Source organism: Nomascus leucogenys, chromosome 12, assembly GCF_006542625.1.
Source record: "Nomascus leucogenys isolate Asia chromosome 12, Asia_NLE_v1, whole genome shotgun sequence".
Lineage (NCBI taxonomy): Eukaryota > Metazoa > Chordata > Mammalia > Primates > Hylobatidae > Nomascus > Nomascus leucogenys.
The window spans coordinates 17,740,920-17,768,473 of NC_044392.1; the positions used below are offsets into that span (position 1 = coordinate 17,740,920).

General features: G+C 36.9%; 1 protein-coding gene across 1 annotated transcript in view; it reads right to left on the reverse strand.

Annotated features, from left to right (window-relative positions):
* AGBL4 (ATP/GTP binding protein like 4) overlaps nucleotides 1-27,554 on the reverse strand; it is a 1,461,703-nt gene that overhangs the window by 709,786 nt on the left and 724,363 nt on the right. Inside the window, exon 4 of the mRNA XM_030823879.1 lies at nucleotides 26,530-26,624. Coding sequence (XP_030679739.1) covers nucleotides 26,530-26,624 — 95 coding nt within the window. The remainder of the gene's footprint in view (nucleotides 1-26,529; nucleotides 26,625-27,554) is intronic.

Below are 27,554 nucleotides of genomic sequence, written 5' to 3' on the forward strand. Positions count from 1 at the left end.
CACAATCAGAAATAAGGTGCTTGGTAAATTAAGGCTAAAGAAAACTTAGGGAAGTATCTAGAAATGCATTTAGAGATATCTCCTCACAGTGCATTTAGTTTTAACGGGATTCCATTATGCTATATGACATAAAGGGCAAACATCTTGGCTTTGTGAAAGATTTTTGTTTCAAAACAAACAAAAGAATCAATCAATCAAATCTAAGCATTATAGCTGAGTCTTAAAGGTCATCTCTAACTCCCTGAGATTATAGGATCCCCACTTCAACATCCTCTAGAGGAGATAGAGTGCTCAATGCCTTCAGAGGCACTGAAGTCCTCACTGACAGCTTCTGATTGCTGGAAAGTACAAGCTCACATGGAACTACAAGAAAGTACTCTCCATATTTCATTTATTTAAGTGGCTTCCTCATCCTAAGAAAGTTCTTTGAAAGGAAAGATTAAATTTCTTCAAAACATAAAACTAAAATGCAGAATTTAGAAAGGGAGAATGCACTATCAATAGCCATGAACTTCTCTTGCATAATATTCCCTTGCATGGCATTTCACCGTTTACAAACCATATTCTTATTTACTGTCTTATTGATGATCCTCAGAGAAACCTTGTGAGGAAAGTATCTTCACTATTTAAAAATTTATTTTTTTCATATTTTATTTTTTCTTTGAAAGAGAATTTTGTCTTACAATTAACACGGTATTTCCTTTTGTCCTGAAAAGTTGATAGATCAATATAAACCTCATTAAATTATTGTATACTGGACATACCTTAGCATAAAAACATACACACTTTTTAATTTTTAGAGACACTGGAAGCTAAAACACAGAAAAAGTGTTTAACCCAATGACCCAGAGCAAGTGAGTGGAAGAATCAGGGCTGGAATACCTACTTCTGCGTAGCATTCTTTTTTACCATTCAGCTCTGGTTTAGGGTTAGCAGGCAAGATTGCTCTTACGAATGGAAGGGCCTAATTTCTAATTAGGGCCTGTCTGAATCATTTAATTGCAAGAACCATCCTATCAACCAAAAATATCACTTGACCCATTATTCTGTTCATTCTATGGTCTGAAATTTCCAACTTTGGCCTTTCTATCTGTCTATATAAGCAATCCCTGATACAATACCCATATTATATATGTCTTTATGTATGTACTATAATTTCATGCGCACCTTATTCCACAAAGCATTTTAGGTGACTTAAAGAAATGTAAACCATAAAATTGTAAAACTAAAGGATACAACTTAAAAAAAAAAACAAGATTAGAAAAACAGGTCAAAACTAGAGGCAGGGAAAATAGAGCACAATCAGAAAGGCCATGGGGCCTATACAGAAGATATTCTTAGGTCATGAACTTGGCCACAAATTTCCTGACACTTATAACAAAAATAAAGACTTATTTTGTATATATGCATGTTCTGCATATAAAATTTACTTAAACTCATCTAATAAAGCAAAATTTATTTCCTAAAATGAGCTCATGTGGATCTTCATATAGGGAAATTGATAGATGCCATGGCCAGTGATGTCAGTGACGTTCCTAAGAGGAAATGCATGAACATTTTTTTAAGACTGTTTTTTGTGGTGTCCCTGGATGAAACATTAAAACAAATCCTGTGAAAGCCAACTGTACATTAGACAAAATCATCCAAAACAATCTTGTCCAAATGCATGGCTTCTTTATGATAAATCTTTATTTTGTAATAATTCATATAATTTGTACAGTAATAAATGGACTGCTCATTCTCTAAATAATCATCCAAAAGTACCATTTAACAAAGTAACTCATTTTGTTAATAAGTAGATAATAATGAACCCAGAGTGTAGTTTTTGGCAAGGGTCTAGAGTACAGACATTGTGTTTTTTTATTTGAGGGAAGACCTATATCCTCAAACAAGTGTGGCTGAGTTCCACAGACAGTGAGAAGCCTAAAAAAGCTCACCTGTCAGAGAATATCCCATATCCATGTGGAGAGCCTTTTAATAGTGAGAACTTATGGCAGGATCTAGTAGTCACATTTGGCTGCTATTGATCTTTAATATATTGTATATTACTTTTTGTACTTTATCAGTTAAGACCTGGGCCTTCAGACTGAGGACACAGAAAAATAAATTTCAATAAAAGAGTGAGTTGAATCTCAGAAGGTTTTGAAGTTGAGCCTTTAAGTTTAGGAATGAAGAGTTGGGTACCTGGAAATACCAAGATGGTAAGAGAAGGGAAAATATTGAATAAGAGGAGAGTATCACAGAAGGGGAGAGGAAGCAGGACTTGGTGGTATAATGGGAAGGAGGAGGATTTATCAGTGCAAATAACAGTAATGATATTTGTTTCCTGTTTTACTGAATATTCTAAAGCTTCTTACACAGGTACATGCATAGAAGGTTTTCTGTCAAGTATAAAAGTTTAGTGGGGCAGCCATTCTTTCATTTTAGCTCCTTCTCAGCTATTGTTTTGTTTCTTTGATGCTTTCTTTTGTGTTTGAAATGACTTCTTACAAGACTAACTACATAATTTGTGAGGCCTAGTGCAAAGACTTCTTACAAGACTAACTACATAATTTCTGAGGCTTCTTTTTCAAAAATTATTATTAATTTCGAACTAATAGCAGACTATTAAGCTGGGTATATGACCCTTCTAAATGCAGGGTCCTGTATGATGACTCAGGTTGCATGCCCTTGAAAACAGTCCTGGATTCTTTCTGTTCTCTGGATCTAAGCAGCTGTTCATTGAGTGTTCCTGAATTAGGTCATGAATACTTCTTATGTATTAAGGGAAATAATTTTAGGCAGTTTTACATCAGTTATTGACCAGCCCTTCCTATCTTTCTTCTCTTCCCCTTGGTGTCTGCCCATTGATTCTGATAGTAACATGTTGTGCTAATGATGACAATTTCAGAAAGTAAGCATGGCAATAAGGAGGATGATGATCTTTATCGCTGATACAGGCTTTATTATTAAATCATTGTGTGGTCCTGGGCTTAATTTGACTTTTATGAATTTCAACTATCGTATCTGTTAAAGGAGAACATCTGCCTTACTACTAAAGGACAGTGGAGAGGATCAAATATGCTTTGCACATAGTATATGTGCAGAAAATATTGGCTAAAGAGACACAAATCTGTATCACTGACTCCTGTGAATTCTGTGCTTTCTTTCTCATTGGGAAGTCTATTTCATAAAGATGAATATGAATCCATTAATGGGACTTCAGTCATCAGTGAGCAAATAGAAGAAAATTGGAAGAAACAGAAGAGTAGTGAAGGAGCTTTGAAAGCTCATACACCAGGACTGATTACATCAAATTCCAATTGGCTGGCCAGACGCGGTGGCTCATGCCTGTAATCCCAGCACTTTGGGTGGCCGAGGCAGGCGGATCACGTGGTCGGGAGATCAAGACCATCCTGGCTAACACGGTGAAACCCCAACTCTACTAAAAATACAAAAAATTAGCCGGGCATGGTGGTGGGCCCCTGTAGTCCCCGCTATGTGGGAGGCTGAGGCAGAAGAATGGCGTGGACCCACAAGGCGGAGCTTGCAGTGAGCCCAGATTGTGCCACTGCACTCCAGCCTGGGCAACAGAGCGAGACTCCCTCTCCAAAAAAAAAAAAAAAGAAAAAGGAAAAAAAATTCCAATTGGCCTTGGGATTCAGCAGTACCAAAAAGCTCAGTTTCTCTCTGCTGTGTAACCAAAATAACATGGGGCCAGCTCTGTAGCAGGCCTTGTACTGGACACCAAAGGTAGAGAGACAAGTCAGACACAGTCTCTACTCTCTAGGGATTCATAGTCCAAAAATGGTTCACTTAGAAAAGAAGTCAAAGGAGAAAGTTGGATTGGGATAAGTTGACAGTGAATTGTAGCACTGAGCCTTTTAATTAGGTTCATGATACATCCAGCATCTGAAGAGTGTATATGTATATGCATGTGGTTGTGTGCCCATGTACAAATGATACTTCTCTGTGTGCTTACACTTGTACATGTAATAAAAGACCAGATAGTGGGAAAGTTATTAAAAGGAAAGCAAAGCAGTCAGATGATGCCAATATGATAACAATGGAAAAATAAGAAGGGCCATAAGACTCATTATTGACTCCTTTCATTCACTAGTTTATTCATTTAATCAACCAGAATTTATTGGGTATATCTACTTGCAAGCTACTAGGTGAAGAATTATGCACAAATCCTACCTTCAATATTGAACTCCTTTAAGTTTCTTTCTTGCCCACTAGACCATAACTTTCTGAAAATCAGAGACCTTATGTATATCAACATAGAAAATATCTGTGGAATTGAATTCATAGTGAAGAAATAGAAATTATCTTCTTTTGCATATCTTAGAATGCTCTGCTCAATATCCCATTCTTAAAAACGGAAAGGGCCACAACTGCAAAGATACACGCTACTTAGCTTGCTCCAGTGATAGCCAGAACAAAATACTAAGGAACTATGCAAAGAAGCCATTATACAGGCTTCTAGTCGGTGGATTAATCACAGAGTTCCACCAGACCCAAGGTGGGACTGCTTCACGCTGATCCCACTTACCTTAACAAGGATAGGCTTTTCAGGTGGGGTGAAGCTAGAGAAGCTGCCAAATTGGCTTTGGTACATTATTCTTACATTGGCACGGCTCACAGAATTCAGTTAACTGGAAGTTAATTTTCAGTAGGCAAATTCTGGTGTGGGCCAACTATGACATAAGCAAACTGGATTCCTTTGGATTATAGGGTCATCTCAGATATATGTTCCATTTCCTATGGGCTACAAGAGCTAGTGGTCACCAAGAATCATATTTGACTCTCCTACTAGTTTACTGTAAGCCAATCCAGAGCCAGTAGTGTCTGAGCTACAGTAATGAAAGGTGCTCAGTACAAAGACAGCAATCAGCTTGAGAAATGGATTCGCATCAGTACTGGATTTACTGACTGGTTTCTAATAACTAGGCGCCATGTTGAGTGTTTTATGTTATATTCTTTTAATTCTCAAGATAATCTTAAGGATTAGAAAACTGAGGCTCAGGGAGATTAAGTAGTTTGTCTGTCTTAGCTGGAAAGTAGAACTAGAAATGAAACCCAGGTCCATCTGTTAACAAAGTCTATACTCTTTTTTTCAGTATCTTTAGGCAATGCAACAGCAGGCAAAAGCGATCTATTAGTGCCACACATTTTCAATTCATTCACATTTCCAGCCTTAATGCATAGTGAGATCAGATGCAAAACACCAAAATCCTGAAAAATAAGTGTGTGCACAATACTTAACTTGAATAAATGTTTATGATAATGAAAGGATTAAGGTGCACAGAGATATTAATATTTAGGGAAATTAGACAAAATTGATTTTATCTATTATAAGCAATATTGAATATTTAATGATCTTCTCTGTGATTATGCCTATTGGAGCTGCTATGGAAAGCATCACATCTCTGGAGGTGGTTTGAACCATCACCCATGTCTTACTAACAACAAATCTCTATATCCTTCCTTAATGTCTCTCCTGATCTCCATATTTATAGGTTTGACTGCAGCTGGATTCTTTTACCTGAATGCTTCAGAAGTTCTTGTGCAAAAATGGACAAATTTATTTCCCTCGCCTCAAACCTGCTTGTCCTTCAATAATACTCTGTGAATGGCACCATCTTCAACTTTAGCCCCTAAACAAACAACTAAGAGTCTTCCCAAACTCCTTAGTCCCCTTTTTTCCCAATCACTAGGTCCTTCCTTAAATTCAAATTTCTATCTTTGAAATACGTACATGTCCTTTATAGTTGTCTTAGTCCATTTGTGATGCTATTAACAAAATATCATAAGCTAACTGGCTTATAAACAATAGCAAATTATTTCTCACAGTTCTGGAAACCAGGAAGTCCAAGGTCAAAGCGAGGGCTGACTCAGTGTCTGGTAAGAGCCCTTTCCCTGCTTATAGCTGTGTCCTCACATGGAGGAAGAGGAGGCCTCTGTTAGAAGAGCACTAATCCTATTCACCAAGGCTCCACCCAAATTACCTAATCACCTCCCCAAAGGTCCCACCTCCTATTATGATCACCTTGGTGATTAGATTTCAACACATGAATTTTGCAGAGATACAAACATTCAGACAATAAAATACCGCTTATCAAATTTTGTAATTATATATTTCTTTTTTATTTATTTAAATAATATTTGTTCCCTCTATTAAACTTTTAGTTTTATAATAAGAATAAAATCTTTTTTTTCTCATCATTTCATCCTCTGCACCAACAATGGTGTTGATACACAGTAGGCATTCAATGATAACATGTAGATAGGATGAACAAATCGATTTCTTCCTTGCTATCTCTGGTGCCACACACCTAATTTACACTCAACATTTTTTTTCACCTGGATTACAACAAATGTGTCCTAACTCATCCCTGATTCATCAAAAAAGTCATCTTCCATTCTTCTGCAAGAATAAGATTTCTCAGGTGCATATCTGATCACTGATCCTGTCCTTTTTTCCCCAAGTAAGAGCCGATTCAGTCAAACAGCTTGCAAGTTGGTATAGCCTCACCTTGTAATGAAAACCACTCTGTACTATAAAGTAAGAAGCCTTATGTCTATGTCTAGTTGTCTTCTGTAGCTTATTTAGCATATTCTAAAATTTCTTACATAACAAACCCTCTTAGGAATCAGTTGTATGGTTTATGTAGAAATAATTTTAATACAATATCAATATTTTCCTAGGTGCAAAACTGAGTTCTGATCTCATCATAAGACCCCTGACTTAGCTGCATGACATTAAACAATCACTCAATAATCATGGCTGCAGTCCCCTATTCTCTAATCTTCAGCCATACCTTTATTATGCTGGTGGCAGGAGCTTGGAGCTCCTGTTCAAGAGTCTCCTGTCTTCTGCAGTCTATGTTGTTGTAGATTACTCCCTGTCCCTTCCTTGCATCCTACCCTTCCAGCACTCAAGTACGTGAGAAGCCCCAAATTCAAAGATCTCTATACTGTGATATCCATAGCATCTTCTCATGTGGCATTTATCGTCTTACATTAGAACAGAGGAACATGTATCAGCCCTGTCTTCCTTAAAAGCCTGAAAATTACATAAGCATAAGGGAAATATGTTATTAATCTTTATGTGTATAAAATACCTAGTACAGAGAAGGTAGTCAGTAAATATTTATTAAAGTCATACTATAAATATTTTGTGAACACTTGTCAGGCACTGTTCTAGGTGCTTAGGATACATTAATACACAAACTAAAGATTTCTAACTTTGTGAAACTTACATCTTAGCAGGAGAAGACAGGCAATAAACAACAAATTTTCAAAGTAAATTACACATGTTCATTTGAATATGATAAGGCTATAACAAATGAAGAATAGAGCAGGGTAAGAGGGAGCAATAATGGTGAGGGGGATGTGCTTTGAAATTTTCAATAAGATGAGTAGGGTAGATGCCATTGAGGAGAAATAAGAGTAAAGTCAAAAGAGGTGAGGGAATTGCTATGTGAATATCTGAGTTAGAAACTTTCCAGGCAAAGGGAACAGCCAGTGCAAAGGCCATAAGGGAGGAATGTGTCTGGCATGTTTGAGGAACAGCAGTGGTCAGTGAAACTGGATTGCTGTGAGCAAGGGGGAAAGTGGTAAGAGATGAAGTGAGTAGAGGTGTGCAGTGATGTGACTTGCGTTTTAAAAGATCACGCCACTGTAGAGAACAGACTGTGAATACAAGGGTAAAAGCAGGGGTCAGTTAGGAGTTCATGAAGTAATTGAGAAGAAAGATGGTGGTGGCTCAGTTCAGTTCAACAACATTCACAGGGCATCTACAGTTTCTGGCTCTCTGAGAGTATAAAGATGGCAAAATTGTCTCCTCCTGAAGGAACTCACAGACAGCAATATGTTCCTAACCTAATTTCCAGCCTCATCACCTAGCACAGGACTCAAGCTCAGCTCATCTTCTCCATTCTCAGCATGCAGTATTACAGCCAGCCAAAATTGCTCATTATTTTCCAAACACACCATGCTGTCTCATGCCTTTGCAATACCCTTCCCGTTGCCAGGGATCCATTTCCCCAGCTTGCTAAACTCACAAATTGCAACTCCTTCTTCAAGACTCAACTCAAAGGCCAATTTCTCAGATAAGTTTTCCCTAACAACCTGTGAAAAATTGGTTGTGCACCTTCCTCTTTCTTTCCCTGGCATCCTGTGCATACCATGAACCAAGGTGTACTATAAATAGATTCCTTTTAGACTGTAAGCCACAGATATATGATTTATTCGATGTCTACATCTAACAAAAGTATTTGCCTTCAGTAGCTCTTTACTAAACACAGAAAATAAGTTAGAAAGGAAGAACATTTCTTAAAAAGAGTAAGGAAGGAAAGAACTAATACAAGTCATTTATGAAAGGTTGCCCACATGGTCTAGAAAAACTACCTGCACATGGTCCTGTTTAAAGAAACAACTGGGAGCAAGCAGGGTAAGAACCACGTGGGTTCTTGGCATATTTATCAGCAAATGTTCAGCTCCAGAAATAGCCTGAAATTAGGGTAGGATGACGTGGTCAGTGGGAATCAGTCATCTGTAAAATTCTTCTGATCAGAAAAAAACATTTGTATTCCTTGATCACATTCAAAAACAGACTTGTCAGTATTTGGGTCCTGACCTTTGAAGATTGCTTGAGCTGTAATGGGGACACAGATATGCTGAGCAGGACAAATAAGTAACCAGATCTGCTTTGGGAAGTGACTTGGCACTGGCTGGGGCTGGCTCTCATAGCACTAGGCCAACACCAGGGCTGGGAAGACGCTAAGAGGCTCTGGAAAACTAACCATGCCTGGTGTGAAGGATAATGTCTAAACTAAAGGCAGGTGTGTAGGGAAAGCAGCTGTCATGCTGCAATGGGTGACTCACCCCACCTTATCTAACTTAATCTACTCAATTACACCAAAAGCTAGATATAGTAATCTTTTATAGACACAAAAATTGAGGCATAGAGATATTAAGCAACTTGTCAAGAGCCATACTGATACCAGGTAGAGCCTGTCTTCACACCTGGGTCTGTCTTCATATCTATTTTAGTCCAGGACTGAAGCTACCCATGTAGCTGCTCAGCTTAGGAGTACGGCTTTGGCCTGAGAGGAGACTCAAGTTCCAGACATGGTTCTGTCCACCTTGCTTATGTGCCTCTAGGCAGATCATTTCTCCTCTCTGAGCCTTGTTCTCATCATTTGTTCATTGAGAGTTAGGGTCAGGTGATTGTTAAGGTCTCTCCAAAATCTGAAAATCTATATTTAGTAAGAATTTTGAGGATGCCAGTTTCTTCTCTCCTTCCCCTTCTCCCTTACCATACACCCACATGCCCTCTCAAGAAGCAGTGTATAAAGAATCTTTTTAAACTATCCAGTTTGGAAAGAGAAGTTTAACAAAGGGTAGAGCCTCCAGAGACATTATCACTGTTGATTCACTGAGAACTACATATATCCTCCCCACATTTAGTGTCTCATCCACTTTGTTTTTGTCAGGAAAACTCACCCTCTGCCTAGCAAAAGAGAGCTGCCTTTATCTTCCTCAATTCACTCTTTTTAAATCTATCTTGGGGTTTCAGTTGCACTAAAGAACTCTATTCAGCACGTAATTGGAGGAAATATAATGGAAATATTGAAATAAAAATAATATTCTCCCTAATATATTCATTTTAATTGTTCCTTTTCTTCTCATTAGAGTGAGTGGGAGGTTATCCCTTCTATTTCAGTTACCTCTTCTTTCAATGACTGGGTTTTATAATGTGCTATTTTGTGAGCTTATGTTTTTTCCTCCCCACCTCCAACTCCCTGATATTAAAGCACATCTGGGTTCCAGTTAAATCATTTTATTCTTTCTGATATACTTGATTGTAAGCCAAAGAGGAAAAAGTATTCTGTTTATGATCCAAGTACCCTTATTAATTTCTTCTATCAAATTAAATATTTCTAGAATCGGTTAAAAAAAACAGGTCTGGTAATAAAAGCAGACATTCATGGATTGGCTTTAGGTTCTGGAGACTATGCGGGGTTTTATGAAAAATTAGTAAATTGAACAGTAATTCTTATAGCTACAATATTTAAGGAGGGTCACATAGCCTTAATTCTTAAACAATAAGATTTGGAAGAAGGATATTATTGGTTCCATTTTATATCTAAGGAAACAAACACTCAGGAAAGTTACACAAATTGCTCAGTCGGTCAACAAGTAAGTGGTAGAACTTGTCTTCAGAAGTTGGTTTCATAAAGAGGGATCAGGAAGAAAAGGTGAATTGCTAGGGAGGGGGTTTGTCTTCTTCAAAATCCTCTATAATAATTAAGCGCAATACTTAGGAGACTCGTGGCAGTCTAAACTCCAAGACTGGATCCTATCCCAGACCACTTTGCTAGAGATACTGCTTTTCTTCAACCTTGGAAACCCTGGGGACCACCAGCACAACTGCCTAGTTAGCAGCAGATCATAGGGTGGAATGCAGGCTGCTACCAAGCAAGATCTGTCTCAGCAAGACTCTTTCTTTGGGAGATGCAGAAAGTGCAGTATTTAAGTGGTGTCACCAGCCTGAATCTGATGCAAAAGAGGCATATGTATGCAGGTGCACATACATATTACTCACTCATACACATACACACAAACCCATACATACCACATTCACCTCACACACACATATACCATACGCAGAACAAAACACAGTCTCTAACTTATAATGGTTTTACTTAGGAGTATTTGATTTTGTGATGATGTGAAAGTGATACAAATTTAGTAGAAACTGTATTTCAAGTACCCATACAGTCATTCTGTTTTTCATTTTCATTATACTATTCAATAAGTTATATAAGGTATTTAACACTTTATTATAAAATCAGTTTTGTGTTACATGGTTTCGCACAACTGTAGGCTTTTGTTAAGTGTTCTGAGCGCATTACTGTAGGAAAGACTAAGCTATGATGTAGGTTAGGTGTATTAAATGCAGTTTTGACTTTCAATGTTTTCAACTTATGATGGGTTTATCAGATTGTAACCCCATCATAAATTCTGGGAGGCTGGGTAAGTGGGAGTAGCTACTAATGCATACAGGTTTCCATTGGGGGGAGTGATGAAAATGTTCTAAAATTAATTGCAGTGATGGTTGCACAACTCTGGGTATATTAAAAACCATTAAATATACACTTCAGATAAGTGAACTATATAGTATATTAATTATATCTTGATAAAGCCTTTACAAAACTAAAAGACAGAAACTTGATCAGACCCACATCTGGTTGGCACATATGGAGAGATTGCAAGATTATAAACCCTAAATTCAAGGGTCTTTCCAACATTAATAATCTGAGTAACTTTGGACTCAAGAAGAATATGATCTGCGTAAAAGGACTACAGAAAGTCGGCCTGGCACGGTGGCTCAAGCCTGTAATCCCAGCACTTTGGGAGGCTGAGGTGGGCAGATCATCAGGTCAGGAGATCGAGACCATCCTGGCTAACATGGTGAAACCCCGTCTCTACTAAAAATACAAAAAAAATTAGCTGGGCGTGGTGGCAGACGCCTGTAGTCCCAGCTACTCGGGAGGCTGAGGCAGGAGAATGGCATGAACCTGGGAGGCAGAGCTTGCAGTGAGCCAAGATGGTGCCACTGCACTCCAGCCTGGGCGACAGAGTGAGACTCCGTCTCAAAATAAAAAAATAAAAAATAAAAAAAAGGACTACAGAAACTCAGAGTGTACTGCTAACTTTATGGTTTTTTGTTTTGTTAATCATAAATAAATTTAAAATTATGAAAGCAATGATATTTAGATTTAAATATTTTGCAGATAATAAAAAAGAATACACAAAAAAGAGAAAAAACACTCAAAATAAACCACTAAAAATATCTGTTTATATCATTAAATGTATATATGATATTTAGCTTTGTTTTAAAATATTCTTTTGTTTAAAAGATTTTAATTACTTCATCTTAGGATGCTCCAAATATATTTAACCAATCACTACTGATGAGTACTTGGATAATCTATAATTTTTCCCAATTATAATGTACACTGCCATGAACATCCTTAAAAACAAATCTTTGAGCATATCTCTGATTATTTCTTTCATCATCACAAATCTGAAACCCCAAATCTAGTCGAGGTAAATGTCTGATCATACTTTGACTTCTTAAATCACAGGGAAAAACATGGCCTTTGGAAATCCCTGGTTTCTGTTCCTGGTCCAACCACTTAATTACCCTAAAAGGTAAACATATGGCCCCAAATAAATGCAATCTGATTTAATTATCATGCTTAAAAGTTACTACTAACTGAAAGACTATTCAAGGTGTTGATTTATAACCGAAAAGATCAGTAGAGGCCCAAAAGAAATAGACTGAATAGAGTGAATATTAATAACAACAACTGAGGCTCTGAGGGCCAAGGAAAGTGCCCAAGACTGGCAGAACTGGGATACTTGCAATAACTGGCAGAACTGGTACTCAGATTGAGGCTCTATGACTCCAAAGTCAGTACTTTTCCTATTGGACTTCACTGCTTCACATAACAGACACTGTCCTCAAGGAATTTGCAACTGGAATTTTTGATGGCAGGTAACATATGTGCACAAATAACTGTAATTTAGGCAGAGTAAGCTAAGTGCCATAAAAATGGTTCAGACATAGTATTTTCTTGGTAGAATTAGGAAATTCTTTATAGGGACAATAATATGTGATGTGTGCTATTAAGGATGAATTCATTCAATCATTTAATAAATATATGAGTAAATATTTGAAGTAAAGCAGACTCTACCAGTTAACTACCAAAATCCATGCTCTCCACTTCTTCCTGCACACACAGCTAAATGTCATTTCACAAATTCCTTTAGAGTTGGATGTGGCCATTAAATTACAGGTTAGCTAATGGAATTTGACTGAAAGTGATATAAGCCACTTTCAGTACTACTAATAAAAAGCTCCCATGTGGGCTGTTTCTACATTTTCCCATCTGGCTGGCTAGAATAGAGATGACGCCCAGGTGACCTTGGAAACTACGAATTGAAGATGATAGTCAGCCTGGGTTCCTGAATGATGGTATGTTTGAAAGTTGCCCTGTCCTTCTGTTCATGTGGAAGAAATAAACTTGTATTTGCTTGATCCATTAGATATCTTATGGTCAATCCAATATTACAGTTGGCCTACCCAAACATAGGCAGGCACTGGGACATGAAAAATAAATTTGTCATATGCCCCCAAGGAACTTAACATTTGAAGGGAAGGAAGTAAATCCATAGGAAAATATGACACAGCATTGCGTTGCCAGGAGGAAGGTCTGTATCTGAGAACCTAATCCCATCCTGATATTTCAAATGATGAAACTGTCTACAAAGAAATGGTATCTAAATTGAGGCCTGAAGCATATATAGAAATCCTCTAGGGAAAAAGGAGAAGTGAACATGGGAACATATTTCAGGCATAGGGATAATATGTGCAAAGTTTGAGGTATATAAAAGAGCATTGGTGTACAGGATGTCTACAAGTAAAGAAAGCAGGGAGATTAATGATAAAACTGATTATAGAGTATCAGTGGACTCTGCCAATTTGTTTTTTGTGGCCTTTGTGTTTTATTTTTCCAGGGTCTTTTCCCTGTTTTGTCTCTACAGTTGCCCCCCTAAGTCTTCATTTCTCCCTGCTCACTCAGGAGTTGCGTAACCAATTTGTCTTGATTTTCTCCAGGGACATTCCCAATTTAAAACTAAAGCCTTAACTTCTACATCTCAGGAAAGCCTAGAGTTCCAGGCAAACTAGAAAGGTTGATTACCCTATGCGTCAGGAGTAGGTAATGGAAACGACATAGCTAAGGGTCATATATATTTGGGACGGAGTTCTGGCTCTGCCCCTGACTAGTTGTAAGACCCTTTTCTGAGCCCAGGTTTCTTCACCTGTAAAATGGTCATAACAATCTCTGATTTTTCTGTCTCTTAGAGCAACTATGAGAATATCATGATGCAAAATCATTTTGTGACAATAAACTGTTATGTAGACTGTTTCATATTATGGAAAAACATTAGACAGCCTGGGTTCAAAACTCATTCTTGTATAGTTGTTGGAATATTTAGACAAGTACTTCTCTGTCCCTTAGTCTCTTTGTGTGCAAAATAAAGGCATTGGGGTGGCTAATCAGTAAGGCTCAGGTCCTTCCTTCCAGGATGTCAGTGATAATAGCACCACATCCCACAAATACTTGGTTTTCTCACTCATATTCTGGCCTGTCTGCTATGGGAGAGAGAATTTAAGCAGCACAATAGCACAATCTCTGTATTATTTAAGGTTAACTAATGGTAGCTATTATTCCTGTTGCCCAAGGGCAGGAACTAAGATTTGAATTTGGATTTGACCGTTTGATGGCAAAGTCAGTGCTTTTTCCCTGCATCAAGTTGTCACATTTCATCCCCTTTTCTTGGAGTAAAGGCAAACAGAAGCAGTGTGAATGCATTCAGGAAAGTGATTGGCCTGCAAATCAGTCCCATGCAGGCCCAAGGCTCTTCTGTGTACTTACTTGAGTAAGCCATATATCTTCTAGATTCTATTTCCCCAGATGAAAGACTATTAATAATAATCTCCATTTTATATACAAGATGGAAGGAAGTAGTGTATCTCTTTAAATAAATTGGTTCATATCACTTATTTTTTTTTTTTTTTTTTTTTTTTTTTTTTTTTATTATACTTTAGGGTTTTAGGGTACATGTGCACAATGTGCAGGTTTGTTACATATGTATCCATGTGCCATGTTGATTTCCTGCACCCATTAACTCGTCATTTAGCATTAGGTGTATCTCCTAATGCTGTCCCTCCCCCCTCCCCCCACCCCACAACAGTCCCCGGAGTGTGATGTTCCCCTTCCTGTGTCCATGAGTTCTCATTGTTCAATTCCCACCTATGAGTGAGAACATGCGGTGTTTGGTTTTTTGTCCTTGCGATAGTTTACTGAGAATGATGTTTTCCAGTTTCATCCATGTCCCTACAAAGGACACGAACTCATCATTTTTTATGGCTGCATAGTATTCCATGGTGTATATGTGCCACATTTTCTTAATCCAGTCTATCGTTGTTGGACATTTGGGTTGGTTCCAACTCTTTGCTATTGTGAATAGTGCCGCAATAAACATACGTGTGCATGTGTCTTTATAGCAGCATGATTTATAGTCCTTTGGGTATATACCCAGTAATGGGATGGCTGGGTCAAATGGTATTTCTAGTTCGAGATCCCTGAGGAATCGCCACACTGACTTCCACAATGGTTGAACTAGTTTACAATCCCACCAACAGTGTAAAAGTGTTCCTATTTCTCCACATCCTCTCCAGCACCTGTTGTTTCCTGATTTTTTAATGATGGCCATTCTAACTGGTGTGAGATGGTATCTCACTGTGGTTTTGATTTGCATTTCTCTGATGGCCAGTGATGATGAGCATTTCTTCATGTGTTTTCTGGCTGCATAAATGTCTTCTTTTGAGAAGTGTCTGTTCATGTCCTCTGCCCACTTTTTGATGGGGTTGTTTGTTTTTTTCTTGAAAATTTGTTTGAGTTCGTTATAGATTCTGGATATTAGCCCTTTGTCAGATGAGTAGGTTGCAAAAATTTTCTCCCATACAAATGGAAGAACATTCCATGCTCATGGGTTGGAAGAATCAATATCGTGAAAATGGCCATACTGCCCAAGGTAATTTATAGATTCAATGCCATCCCCATCAAGCTACCAATGACTTTCTTCACAGAATTGGAAAAAACTACTTTAAAGTTCATATGGAACCGAAAAAGAGCCCGCATCGCCAAGTCAATCCTAAGCCAAAAGAACAAAGCTGGAGGCATCACGCTACCTGACTTTAAACTATACTACAAGGCTACAGTAACCAAAACAGCATGGTACTGGTACCACAACAGAGACATAGATCAATGGAACAGAACAGAGCCCTCAGAAATGATGCCGCATAGCTACAACTATCTGATCTTTGACAAACCTGACAAAAATAAGAAATGGGGAAAGGATTCCCTATTTAATAAATGGTGCTGGGAAAACTGGCTAGCCATATGTAGAAAGCTGAAACTGGATCCCTTCCTTACACCTTATACAAAAATTAATTCAAGATGGATTAAAGACTTATATGTTAGACCTAAAACCATTAAAATCCTACAAGAAAACCTAGGCAATACCATTCAGGACATAGGTGTGGGCAAGGACTTCATGTCTAAAACACCAAAAGCAATGGCAACAAAAGCCAAAATCGACAAATGGGATCTCATTAAACTAAAGAGCTTCTGCACAGCAAAAGAAACTATCATCAGAATGAACAGGCAACCTACAGAATGGGTTCATATCACTTATAAGGGGAGCAGAAAAAAGCACATCCATTCTAGTGGAAATAGAAGAGGATGGCCTACATCTTCCCTGGGTTTCTTCCTTGCCCTGTACAAGAAATCTCCAGAGAGCACAGTATGAAAATCATCTAGAGTGGACAACCTCACTGTGATCTGTGTGAAAATGGTGGCTCAGAGAGGTTAAGTTACCTTACTCCTGGCTCACTCCATGAGTTAGTATAAGACCCAGAGATAAAATATAAACTCAAGTCTATATAATCCCCAACACCCTACCATATTTCTAGTTGAACATGTTTCTTTTTCTCAGGTCAAATTATTCATTTTGAAGGATTTATTTATTTATTTATTTACGGATGATTGATTGATTGTGATGGAGTCTCACTCTGTCACCCAGGCTGGAGTGCGGTGGCACGATCTTGGCTCACTGCAAACTTCTCCTCCCAGGAACAAGTGATTCTTCTGCCTCAGCTTCCTGAGTAGCTGGGATTATAGGTGCCCACCACCATGCCTGGCTAATTTTTTTTTGTATTAGAAGCAGGGTTTCACCATGTTGGCCAGGCTGGTCACAAACTCCTGACCTCAACTGAACCACCCTTCTTGGTCTCCCAAAGTGCTGGGATTATAGGTGTGAACCACCACACCTAGCTCATTCTTAAGGATTTCTAGAGTTCTTCATTTTGTAACATCTATGGCTATAAAGGGCTCCTCTCCAGGTGTCTTCTCATCCCTCATTCAATCTCTGGGAAGTCTCAGATCCTTCTGGGATTTTTGACATTCTATAAAATATTTGTATGGTTTGGGGACATTTTTGTGGAGAGAAGGTAGTTAGGTGAAGTAATGTGGGTTTTATTTTGTTGCTTTTTGTTTGGAGATAATTCAAAATTCTCATGAATTTGGAAAAATGGTTCAGAGAGGTTTTGTGTGCTCTTCACCATGGTTCTCCCAAAGTTTCCCCAAAGGCTGCATCTTTTATTAGTATAGTACAATATCAAACCAGGAAATTTACATTGGTACAATATGTGTGTATAGTTCTATGTCATCTTGTCACCTGTAACCACCACCACAATCAAGATACATAATTATCCCATTACCAAAAAATCTACCGTATGCTACCGCTTTATAGTCAGTGATATGGTTTGGTTGTGTCCCCACTCAAATCTCCTCTTGAATTGTAACTCTCACAATTCCCACGTGTCATGGGAGAAACCTAGGGGGAGGTAATTGAATCATGGGGGTGAGCCTTTCCTGCACTGTTCTTCTGATAGGGAATCATGAGATCTGATGGTTTGAAAAAACGGAAGTTTTTCACACCTGTAATTCCAGCACTTTGGGAGGCCGAGGTGGGCAGATCATGAGGTTAGGAGATCGAGACCATTCTGGCTAACATAGTGAAACCCCATCTCTACTAAAAATACAAAAAAAAAAAAAATTAGCCAGACATGGTGGCGGGCACCTGTAGTCCCAGCTACTTGGGAGGCTGAGGCAGGAGAATGGCATGAACCCAGGAGGTGGAGCTTGCAGTGAGCCGAGATTGTGCCACTGCACCCCAGCCTGGGCCACAGAGGGAGACTACGTCTCAAAAAAAAAACAAAAACAAACAACAAAAAAAATGGGCATTTCCCTGCACGAGCTCTCTCTGCCTGCTACCATCCATGTAAAAAACAAAACAAAACAAAACAAAAAAACAAAAAAAAAAGTGCGTTTCCCTGCACAAGCTCTTTCTGCCTGCCACCATCCATGTAAGATATGACTTGCTCCTCTTTGTCTTCTGCCATGATTGTGAGGCCTCCCCAGCCACATGGAATTGTAAGTCCATTAAACCTCTTTTTCTTCCCAGTCTTAGGTATGTCTTTATCAGCAGCATAAAAACAGACTAATAGAGTCACTCATCCTTTTTTTCCTCAGTATTACATTATATATATGTATATATATATATATATATATATATATATATATATATATATATAACCTATCACAGTCTACTGGTGTTGACATTTACCAATTTGAGTGAGGTATAGAAACTCTACCTCATTTTAAGTCCTTTTACCTTTCCACATGTAATTCTGTTAAATATTTCTTCTACATATACTGAGAACCATGTCAATGTTATAATTTTTGCTTCAATATAAGGCATATTTAGAAAACACAGAAAAAAAGGTCTATGGTATTTACCTATATTTTTATTCTTTTTGTTGTTGTTTCTTCCTGGTATACTAAGAGTCCTTTTAAAATTTTCTTTCTGTTTGAAGAACTTCCTTTATCCATTCTTTTAGAATAAGTCTTCTGGCAACAAATATCTTTAGTTTTATTTTATCTAGAATGTCTTGATCTCTCCTTCATTCTTAATGGATATTTTTGCTGGATAAAAGGGTCCAGGTTGATGTTCTTTTCCTTTAGCATTTGAAAAACATTGTGCCACTTTACTCAGACTTCAATAGTTTCTATTGTGAAGTCTGCTGTATTCCATTTTTTTCTATTGATAAGATATCATTTTTCTCTTATTGTTTTCAAGATTCTTTCTTTGTCTTTAATTTTCACACATTTAATTATGACATTTCTTGGCATGGATTTTCTGTTTGAGGTTCACCTGGTTTCTCAAATTTGTAGAGTTTGTGTTTTGCAAAATTTGGGATGATTTCATCCATTTTAAACATTTATTTTTGGTCTCATTCTCTGCTATCTTTCTGAAATTCCAATGGCATGAATGCTATACTCTTTTGTTAGCATCCCATAGGTCCCTGAGGCTCTGTTCATTTTTCTTTTAAGACTGTTCTTTTCGTTTTTGTTTACAGTGGGTAACTTCTATTGTTCCATAGTCAAGTTCACTTATTCTCTTCTCTGTCTTCTGTACTCAGCCGTTGAGCCCATTCTTAAGTGGGTGATGGAAGGTCACATTCCCTATGTGATCTGACACCAAGAAGAGGAAGGTGGGAATTCATTACCACCCAGCAGAATGAAAGTCCTGTTTCTTATTTTTTTCTGACACCACCTACTGGGGAGTAGGGTGGTGGCAAAGACAAAAGTCTATGCTCCCTGCTAGCCCTTTGTTGGTGAAAGTAGAAATGTGGATGCAGTTTATTTATTTTCTCCATTGTGTTTGGCTGGAGTAGGTGATCACTGTCTCAAAATAATCTCTCATGCTAGACTGCCCTCTTTCTGGTCCTTTATTTAGTATGAAAATATTTTGGGGAGCACCTTTTATTTGTCTGTACCTGTGGCATTTCCAGGTTGTCAGCTTCTCCAATAACTATTTTGGCATACATGTGGCAAAAAGGAAATCCACAGAACTCACACAATACAATTTCTTAGGTCCTAAGGAACCTAAGTAGTCTTCCCTCTTCTCTCCACCTTTCAGAGTTTTCTATGTTTGTTTCATAAATGCTGTGTATAGTTTTAGCTGCACTCTAGAAATAGAGGGAAGTGTATTTCTATGTCTACTCCATCACGTCCCAGAACCAGAATGTAATATTTTACCTTTTCTTTTTAATGCAGAAATATTCATTTTTGAAAACTTGATTTCATGGCATTACATTAATGCCAATACTCTTAAGATACAAAATTGAAATGAAAAACTGCATAGATCATTTTATAGCTCCTAAAGTAATCATTTTTAATGCCAATTTTTAATGCTGTCCAAATTGCAATAAAACTGATGCAGTGATAGACCAATAGCAATATTTTAAATTGGTACAACATTTTTGAAGAACATGTATAACAGGAGTTTATAGACATTAACCTTACAGTCTATCTCTTAGAAGCTGCTTGTAAAAAATTATTTAACAAACCTAAAACCTATATGGTATTTATTATCTATTATACTTTAGAAAAATATGGAAAATCTAAATGCCCAGCAATAGGAATATGATACAGGAAATCATGATACATTAAAAAAGTAGAAATAATTATTATTCAAACATGGTGTGATTAACACTTAGAGAAAAATATTAAAATTGTTTTTGATACAATGTCAAATGAAAAGATCAACATACAAATGAGTATATATATTTAGTTGTTTCCATGTTAAAATGTGTGTAAGAAAAAAACTAAAAAGGAAAATGTAAAATTAAAAATAATCATTAGGTTTAGTGGAAGATACTGAACTAATTTATAAATAGGCATTTATTGAATACCTGTTATGTACCAGGCATAGTTCCAGAGGCTAGAAATATAGAAGTGTATAGAAATGACAAAAATCCTTACCCCTATGGTGCTTAGTTTGTAATAGAGGGGGAGACAGATAATAAATAAATAATACATTGTAGTTTGTTGGATGGTAATAAGTGCAATGTAAAAAATAAGACAGAAAAAGAGCATAAGTATGTGTGGAACAGAGGATGTAATTTAATTTTAAATGTATGACTTTTTTTAGCTGTGAGAAAAAAATTAAGTATGACTTTGTTTTACAAAATATTAATTTATAAATTTATAATTTCTCAAGTAAAATATAAATTTTTGCTTTTAATAATAGAGTAAAGCCCCCATTATTTCAGAAAAGACACCACTAATTTCAAAATTTTAAAATTTTGACAGGAGCAAGGCTAAACATTACTACATTAAGACTTAAGAAAGTATGAATCTATTATTATGTGTACATACCTCTATCACTGCATTTCATTCAAAGAATGTTAAAATTATGTTTACTTGCTGTCTATCCCATAAGACTATATCTTTTTCATTTAATTTTGTAGCTAAATGTTTGAGAAAGCTGTCCATATTTATTGTCTCCATTTCTTCATACATTCTCCATCCTCCAACTCACTCCTTCATCCACACGACCTGGCTTAAACTCCTACCACCCACCAGATCACTAGAAGTACACTCACGAAAGCCTCTCAAGACCTCCATGTCACTACATGCTTTAATTATCTTTGACCTAGGTAGCAGTTGGCAGTATTAGTCCTTCCACCCTGTTAAAAAAGACTTCGCTCTTTGGTTTCATGACACTACATTTTCTTTTTTTTTTTCTTTTTTTTTTTTTTCCTATCTCTGTGGCTAGTCCCTCTCATCCTCCTTTGTGGGCCTCTTATCCTCTACCTGGCCTTTAAATGTAGGGATTTCTCAGAGCCTTATCCTAATCTCTCTTCTCATGGCCTCCCTGAGAAATCACATCTTCTCCTACCATTCTGGTTATCACCTGTAGACTGATGACACCTTAATCCGTACTTCCATATTCCTCTCTTGAGTCTGTTACCAATATACCATACTACCTACCTGACATCTCTGCTTGGATGTTTTCCAGGCACTTCTAGCTTAATGTTTCCCAGGCTAAACTCATCATCTCCCTTATCCAGCCAAATCCTCCTAAACTGTTTCTCCTCCTATGGTCCCTATCTTCAGTAAATGACATCATCCCTTCTGTTGCTCATGCCAGAAAATCTGGGAATCATCCAGGACTCCTCCTTCTCTTTTACTCTCCACATCTAGTCAACCACAAAGCTAAATTGATTCAATCTTCCATTATCCCTGAAAACCATCCACTTGTTTTATCACTACTGTTACCACCCCAATCCATCATTAGCTATAGCCTAAGGTATATTGCAAAAACATCCAAATAACTTTCATCCTCTCCAAAATATTCCCCATTCAGCAGCAAGACTGATCTTTCTAAACTGCCAATCTGATCATGTCCTGCCCCCATTTAATTATTTTAATTTATTTCCATTGTCATTAGAATCAAGTCCTACTCTTTAGCTTGGTTTATAAGGCTCACCTCAATAATCTCTCCAATCACTTTCTCCTCAGAATTTAATGCTTCAATTATGTTGGCCTTTTCTCATCAAAGATAAAATGTTCTCTCTCATTTTTTTGGCCTTCAAGCACATTCTGTTTCAGCTCTTAGTATAAACAATACTTCCTAAGGAAGGTCTCTTATCCTTGGTGTATATGAAGTCTTAAATGCTATGTAGTATTTAAATTATAACTGTTATTACGAAATTCTCATTATAACAGTTATCATACTTTACTAGAGCTCCATATTTAATGTTTAGCATAGTAGACTATAAGCTATGAGACTATGAAACATATCTCTCTTGTCACTGTTATGTTTTGATGCCTTGCATAGTTCCTGGTTCATTTTAACTACTCAGTAAGCGTTTATTGATAAGCAGAAGGAGGGAAGAAAGGAGGGAGAAAAAGAAGAAATAATACTCAATCAGTCTTGGGTGAATTACAAGAAAGGAAAAAAACAGGAAATTTGTTTAATAACACACTTCAGACTTTAAAAAGTATTTACACATTCATTTCACATTTGTTTCTTATAACAACGCTGGGAGGAAGTATTATTATGTACTTTTTACAGTGAGAAAACAGGCTAATGAAAGAGGTAGCATGGCTCATCATGTTATTTCTTCCACCTGGAATCCCATTTCCTTAATTTTATCCACTTTCCATTCCTTGAGCTATAGCTGAAATATCACCTGGCCCTTAGCATGTCTCCTTTTCTCCTCATGGCCTTAATAGTATAATTTTCTTCCTCTTCTCTAATCCCACTGCATGCTTTATGTGCTAATGATTCTTAGCACAATGTTCTCTACATTGTACCTATTTATTTTTGTGCTTCATTCCAACCTCTAAAAAAGTAAGATCTTTAAAGAAATAATCCTAATCACACTGATATTAATCACCCCAGGATCTAGCACAGAGTAGATGATCAATAAAAATATGTTAAATGGAAGCCATCTCTAAGATCTAGTCCAATCTTTTCAATGTACTATAATGAAAAAGCCAATCCAATAAGTTATTTCAGATTATCCAAAGGCCACACAATAGCATGCTACTCCTTGCTTCTTTTTGTCTCCTTCTTCCAACATCCCCATGCATGGAATATGAGAGGAACAGTAAACTTGGAATCATGTGGTTTCTGGCTGGTGCTACCACTTACTAGTTATGTAAATACTCCTAGCCTCAGTTTCTGCAGAGGTGAAGATACAGTTCTTAGTGGTCTTGCAATGCCAGTACCTAGCAGTGCCTAGCACATTGCAATGAACACTGTTAAGAAATATTAATGAGTTATGAGACTTGGATACTGTTAATAAATATTAATGAGTTGCGAGCATCAGAAACCCGATGCTACAGAGCCCTAACCACAATCCTTAAGAAGTCTAATATGTAATTATTTAATCCTTAAGAAGTCTAATATGTAAATAAAATTGGAGTGAACTAAAACAGCCAGAAAACTTCTGAATCTTCCAGCTTCTCCATTTGCCGCTACATGTCTCCTCAAGGCAGAACAGCCTTGAGTGGCCACATATTTATATAATGGTTTTCCAGTTGTATCTCATGTTGATTTGTTTTCTATAACTAATTAACTACCGGTCTATGCTAAGACTTGAAGGCCTTGGTACCTGTTACAGCCCCCTATAAGAGGTGAAGAAGAATGTTTCATCTTGAAAAGGTGAAAAAAGGGTGTTTTCCCAATTTATATATATGTGTGTGTGTGTGTGTGTGTGTATATATACACACACACACATACATACATGTATATATATATACACACACATATATATATACACATACATACATATATATATACACATACATACATATATATTACAAATTATATATATAATATCCAGGAAATTTCAGATTTTTAGTGTTTATCCTAAAGTAAGAATTTTTCCATGACTTATTTGGAATATCGAAGGAGGTAATACCCTAGGCAAATAAAGTATTACGAACTTTTTTTGTTATAGTGTTTGCCTTGGTATTGGGAAAGCTAGAATTAGAAAGACACTGGAGAAGATACTATAAATTTGAGATCTATGAGGTATTTTTCAGGTTTGAGTTAGGCCATTGCCAAGATTCCTAAATTGGGATAGACTCCTTGGAGCCAATAAAATCTAATATTCTGAGAGCCCATAGCCACTTCCTTATCAAACCCTGGGAACATTTAGCATAATGGCTGCTGGGAGATAGGTTCAAGTGTAGGTAACCGACTCAAAGCATAAAAGAAAGTCCTAGACAAACAGCACCAAGGTGGAAGAAAAGATGTTCAAAATTCAACAGTAGCAAGGAGAATAACAATTATGATTTGTAGAGATTAGTTAATAAAAACTCTAAATATAAAGTTCCCATTTGGAACAGATCTTTTATAGCATATTCATCCTGTATCCCAATATCTACAACAGTGCATAGCACATGAAGGTGCTCAATAAAGTCCTATGAAGTAAAAAAATGATCTAAACATCTGACTTGAGGAAAGGAAACTCTGAAGCAATGTAAGTAGCTTTGTATCCAAGTTCTGGGGATGGTAAGGTAAAAAATAGGAGATATTACATATACAATGTGATGTGCTATGGTACTTTATGCCTAAGTGGCTTAATAAACTACAACAAACTCAATTCTGAAACTTTAGGCTCTTTCAGACCATTAGAGGAGTCCAGTGACTGGATAACGGCTGCTGCTGATTGCCTGCCAACATTGCGTAAGAGCACCAACTTAATTCTAAAGCATCATAATCCAAATGCAAGGACCCAATAAAATTTCAAAATCTTATCGAGAGCCCTGGCAGAGAAGACACAACATAGTTCATGAGAAAAAAGAAGCAAAGTGAAGTAATCAAGGCTTATGTATCTTCAAAAGCACAAAAAAGGACTCCAGAACTTAACACTTGGGAAAAATGGATGGTGATTATTATTGCTGTACAAGACCCCAACACAGAATATGGAAAAATATATACAATGTCATTTCGAAGGCCCTCATGAGCAAATCAACAGTGATGTCCTGTTACTTGCAAGGTTTAAAGTACTAATCTATATATATGCCTATTAACAGAGAAATGATTTCTATTATTATCTACTTGGGCTGGAACCAGAGACTCAAAGCAAAGGCCTATCCCTTGCCCAGAAAGACTGAGAGAAAGAGCAGCAGATTAGTTGATTTGATACAGGAAAGCAAAAAATCATGCCCAAGGAGATATTTTTACCTTTCATAAACAGTTTTTATTATTGTCATCAAATGCCTACACTTTTATAAACCTGAGCTTCTCAGCCCAATATTTACAGAAAATTGCCAAGTATTATTTGGAGATAAAAGCACAATTCAATATTTATGAATTGCTAGTTTGCTATAAATATAGACATTTAGAGGCTATCTTCTCACTAGTCATTAATATTTGAACAGAGATCAAAGCTATAACAATATTAACAATTTATTGCATTTGTATAGGGTTTTATATAATACTATTAATAATAGATGCCATTTATTGAGCACTTAGTAAGTGCCAGGCACTTTACATGTAAATTCCATAACAAATTCAGTTCATTTTAACAGGCATTCACTTAACACCTACTGTGTGATAGATGAATAGATTAATAATATAGGTTTTTGTCTTTGAAGTCTTTCATTTTGTTGCACTCAATCAATGTTTGTTGAATGAATAAATGAATCAATGAATTGGCCGCAAAGGTATTACAGGGTAACATAAATAACACAGGGCACTCCCTTACTCTTTATGGTCGTAATAAAGTTCTTAACTTTTCCTGGCCTCAATTTTTTCATCTGTAATATAGGGATATTTAAAATTTCCTTTGCAAAAATGTGGAAATAGTAACAACAAATATAAAGCATCTGACCCAAATGGATTTTTAATAAGTGGGGTAGTTATTATTACTAGTATTATTAATATTATTATTACCATCATTATTACAATTATTAACCAATCCAACTCTCCTCCTCCTCACTATAGCAATGGTACAAATGGAACTTTAAAATACACATACACACACACACACACATACACAAAACACAAAAACCATGCAAAGCAAGAGAAAGCTACTGAACTGCAGTCCCTAATGTCCTCCTAAGTTACTATACATAATCTATGCTTAGGCTAGGAAAAAAAAAAAAGAACCAACTTTATTTATGTTTCCAAAGATACCATGATAAAAGCCAAACAGGACAGGAAGCTTACCAAATAACAGACTGCCTTTTCTCATAATTGAATGCTGGTCATTCCAAGCACAGGACCATATTTCCAACATTCTCAAGAACAGTACCCAAAGAATGGCCATACAGAAACTCATCCTCATTCTTCTCAGTGACAGTAAGTCTGATCCCCAGCTGTACAGCAGAAAAACTAGAGCTCTGGGTAAATTTTTCTTTTAAAAATTTTTCTTTTTAATTTTTTGGGGGGTCCATTAGTAGGTGTTTATATGTATGGGGTCTGGGACAAATTTTCTAACCAGGAAGGGGTCCCATTCTGTAGATCACTTACCATTTTGGTCTGCTGGTAGATTTCACCATAGGGGCCATCCCATCTCTATAGAGACTCTTGGTTTTACTGAAGTTAACAATGTTGAAAATGACCCTCTGAAAAAGAAAGAGGGAGAAGTTCATCTTAAGACTATGCTATGCAAATTGCAACTTCCTGATAATTAAGACAGGAAATAAGAAACAGGGTTAAAGGAAGCCATATGGACTAGCAGGCAACTGTATAGTGAGAATACACAGTGCTCATGAGAATGTAATGTGTTTGTGCCAGCTAAGTATAGCAATTAAGCATTAGCTCTGGAACCTGGAAACTTGAATTTTAGAACCAACTCTACTGCTTTTCAATTGTGTGGCCTTGCCAAGCTACTAAAGATCTGTTTCAGGTCCTGATCTGAAAAATGGGAATAATAACAGTACCTACTTCATAGGACTCTGATGATAATTAAATTAATTTAATATATTACAGTATTTGGTACCATACTTGGTACACAACGAATGTCATATACATTTTAGTTATTAATTGTACCCTTTCTCTTGGCTGACCTAGAATTTACATAGAAGTAAATCATATTATCATCAGGGTAAGAGTAGTACATTTAAAGTTCAAAAACACTAAAAATAGTAACTAAGAACGAAATTGCAATTAAAACATTCTACAACTACTTGAAACCCCTTTGACTAGAACTGGAGGATATATATCCTCTTTCATACCCTCTTTGTTATTTTCTACTAGGGGTCGGGGTACTAGGCTCAACTCTAATCTCAGCATACGTTTATAGCGCCATAGGTACTTGGGTAAATCTCTCCCCATCTCTGGGTCTTATCTTTAAAATGAGTGATTATGACATTCTAGATGCCTTTCCAAGAGGATAGTATAATTTTAAAAGATCGGATCTTTGTTTCAGCAAACAACTTTGTCATAAGAGGGGAGGGAAGATTGTGAAAGAGAAGAGAAATGTGATAAAAAGACACTTGAAACCACTGAAATAGTCCAAAGGAGAGATGATGAGAGCTATAGGCAGAGCAGCC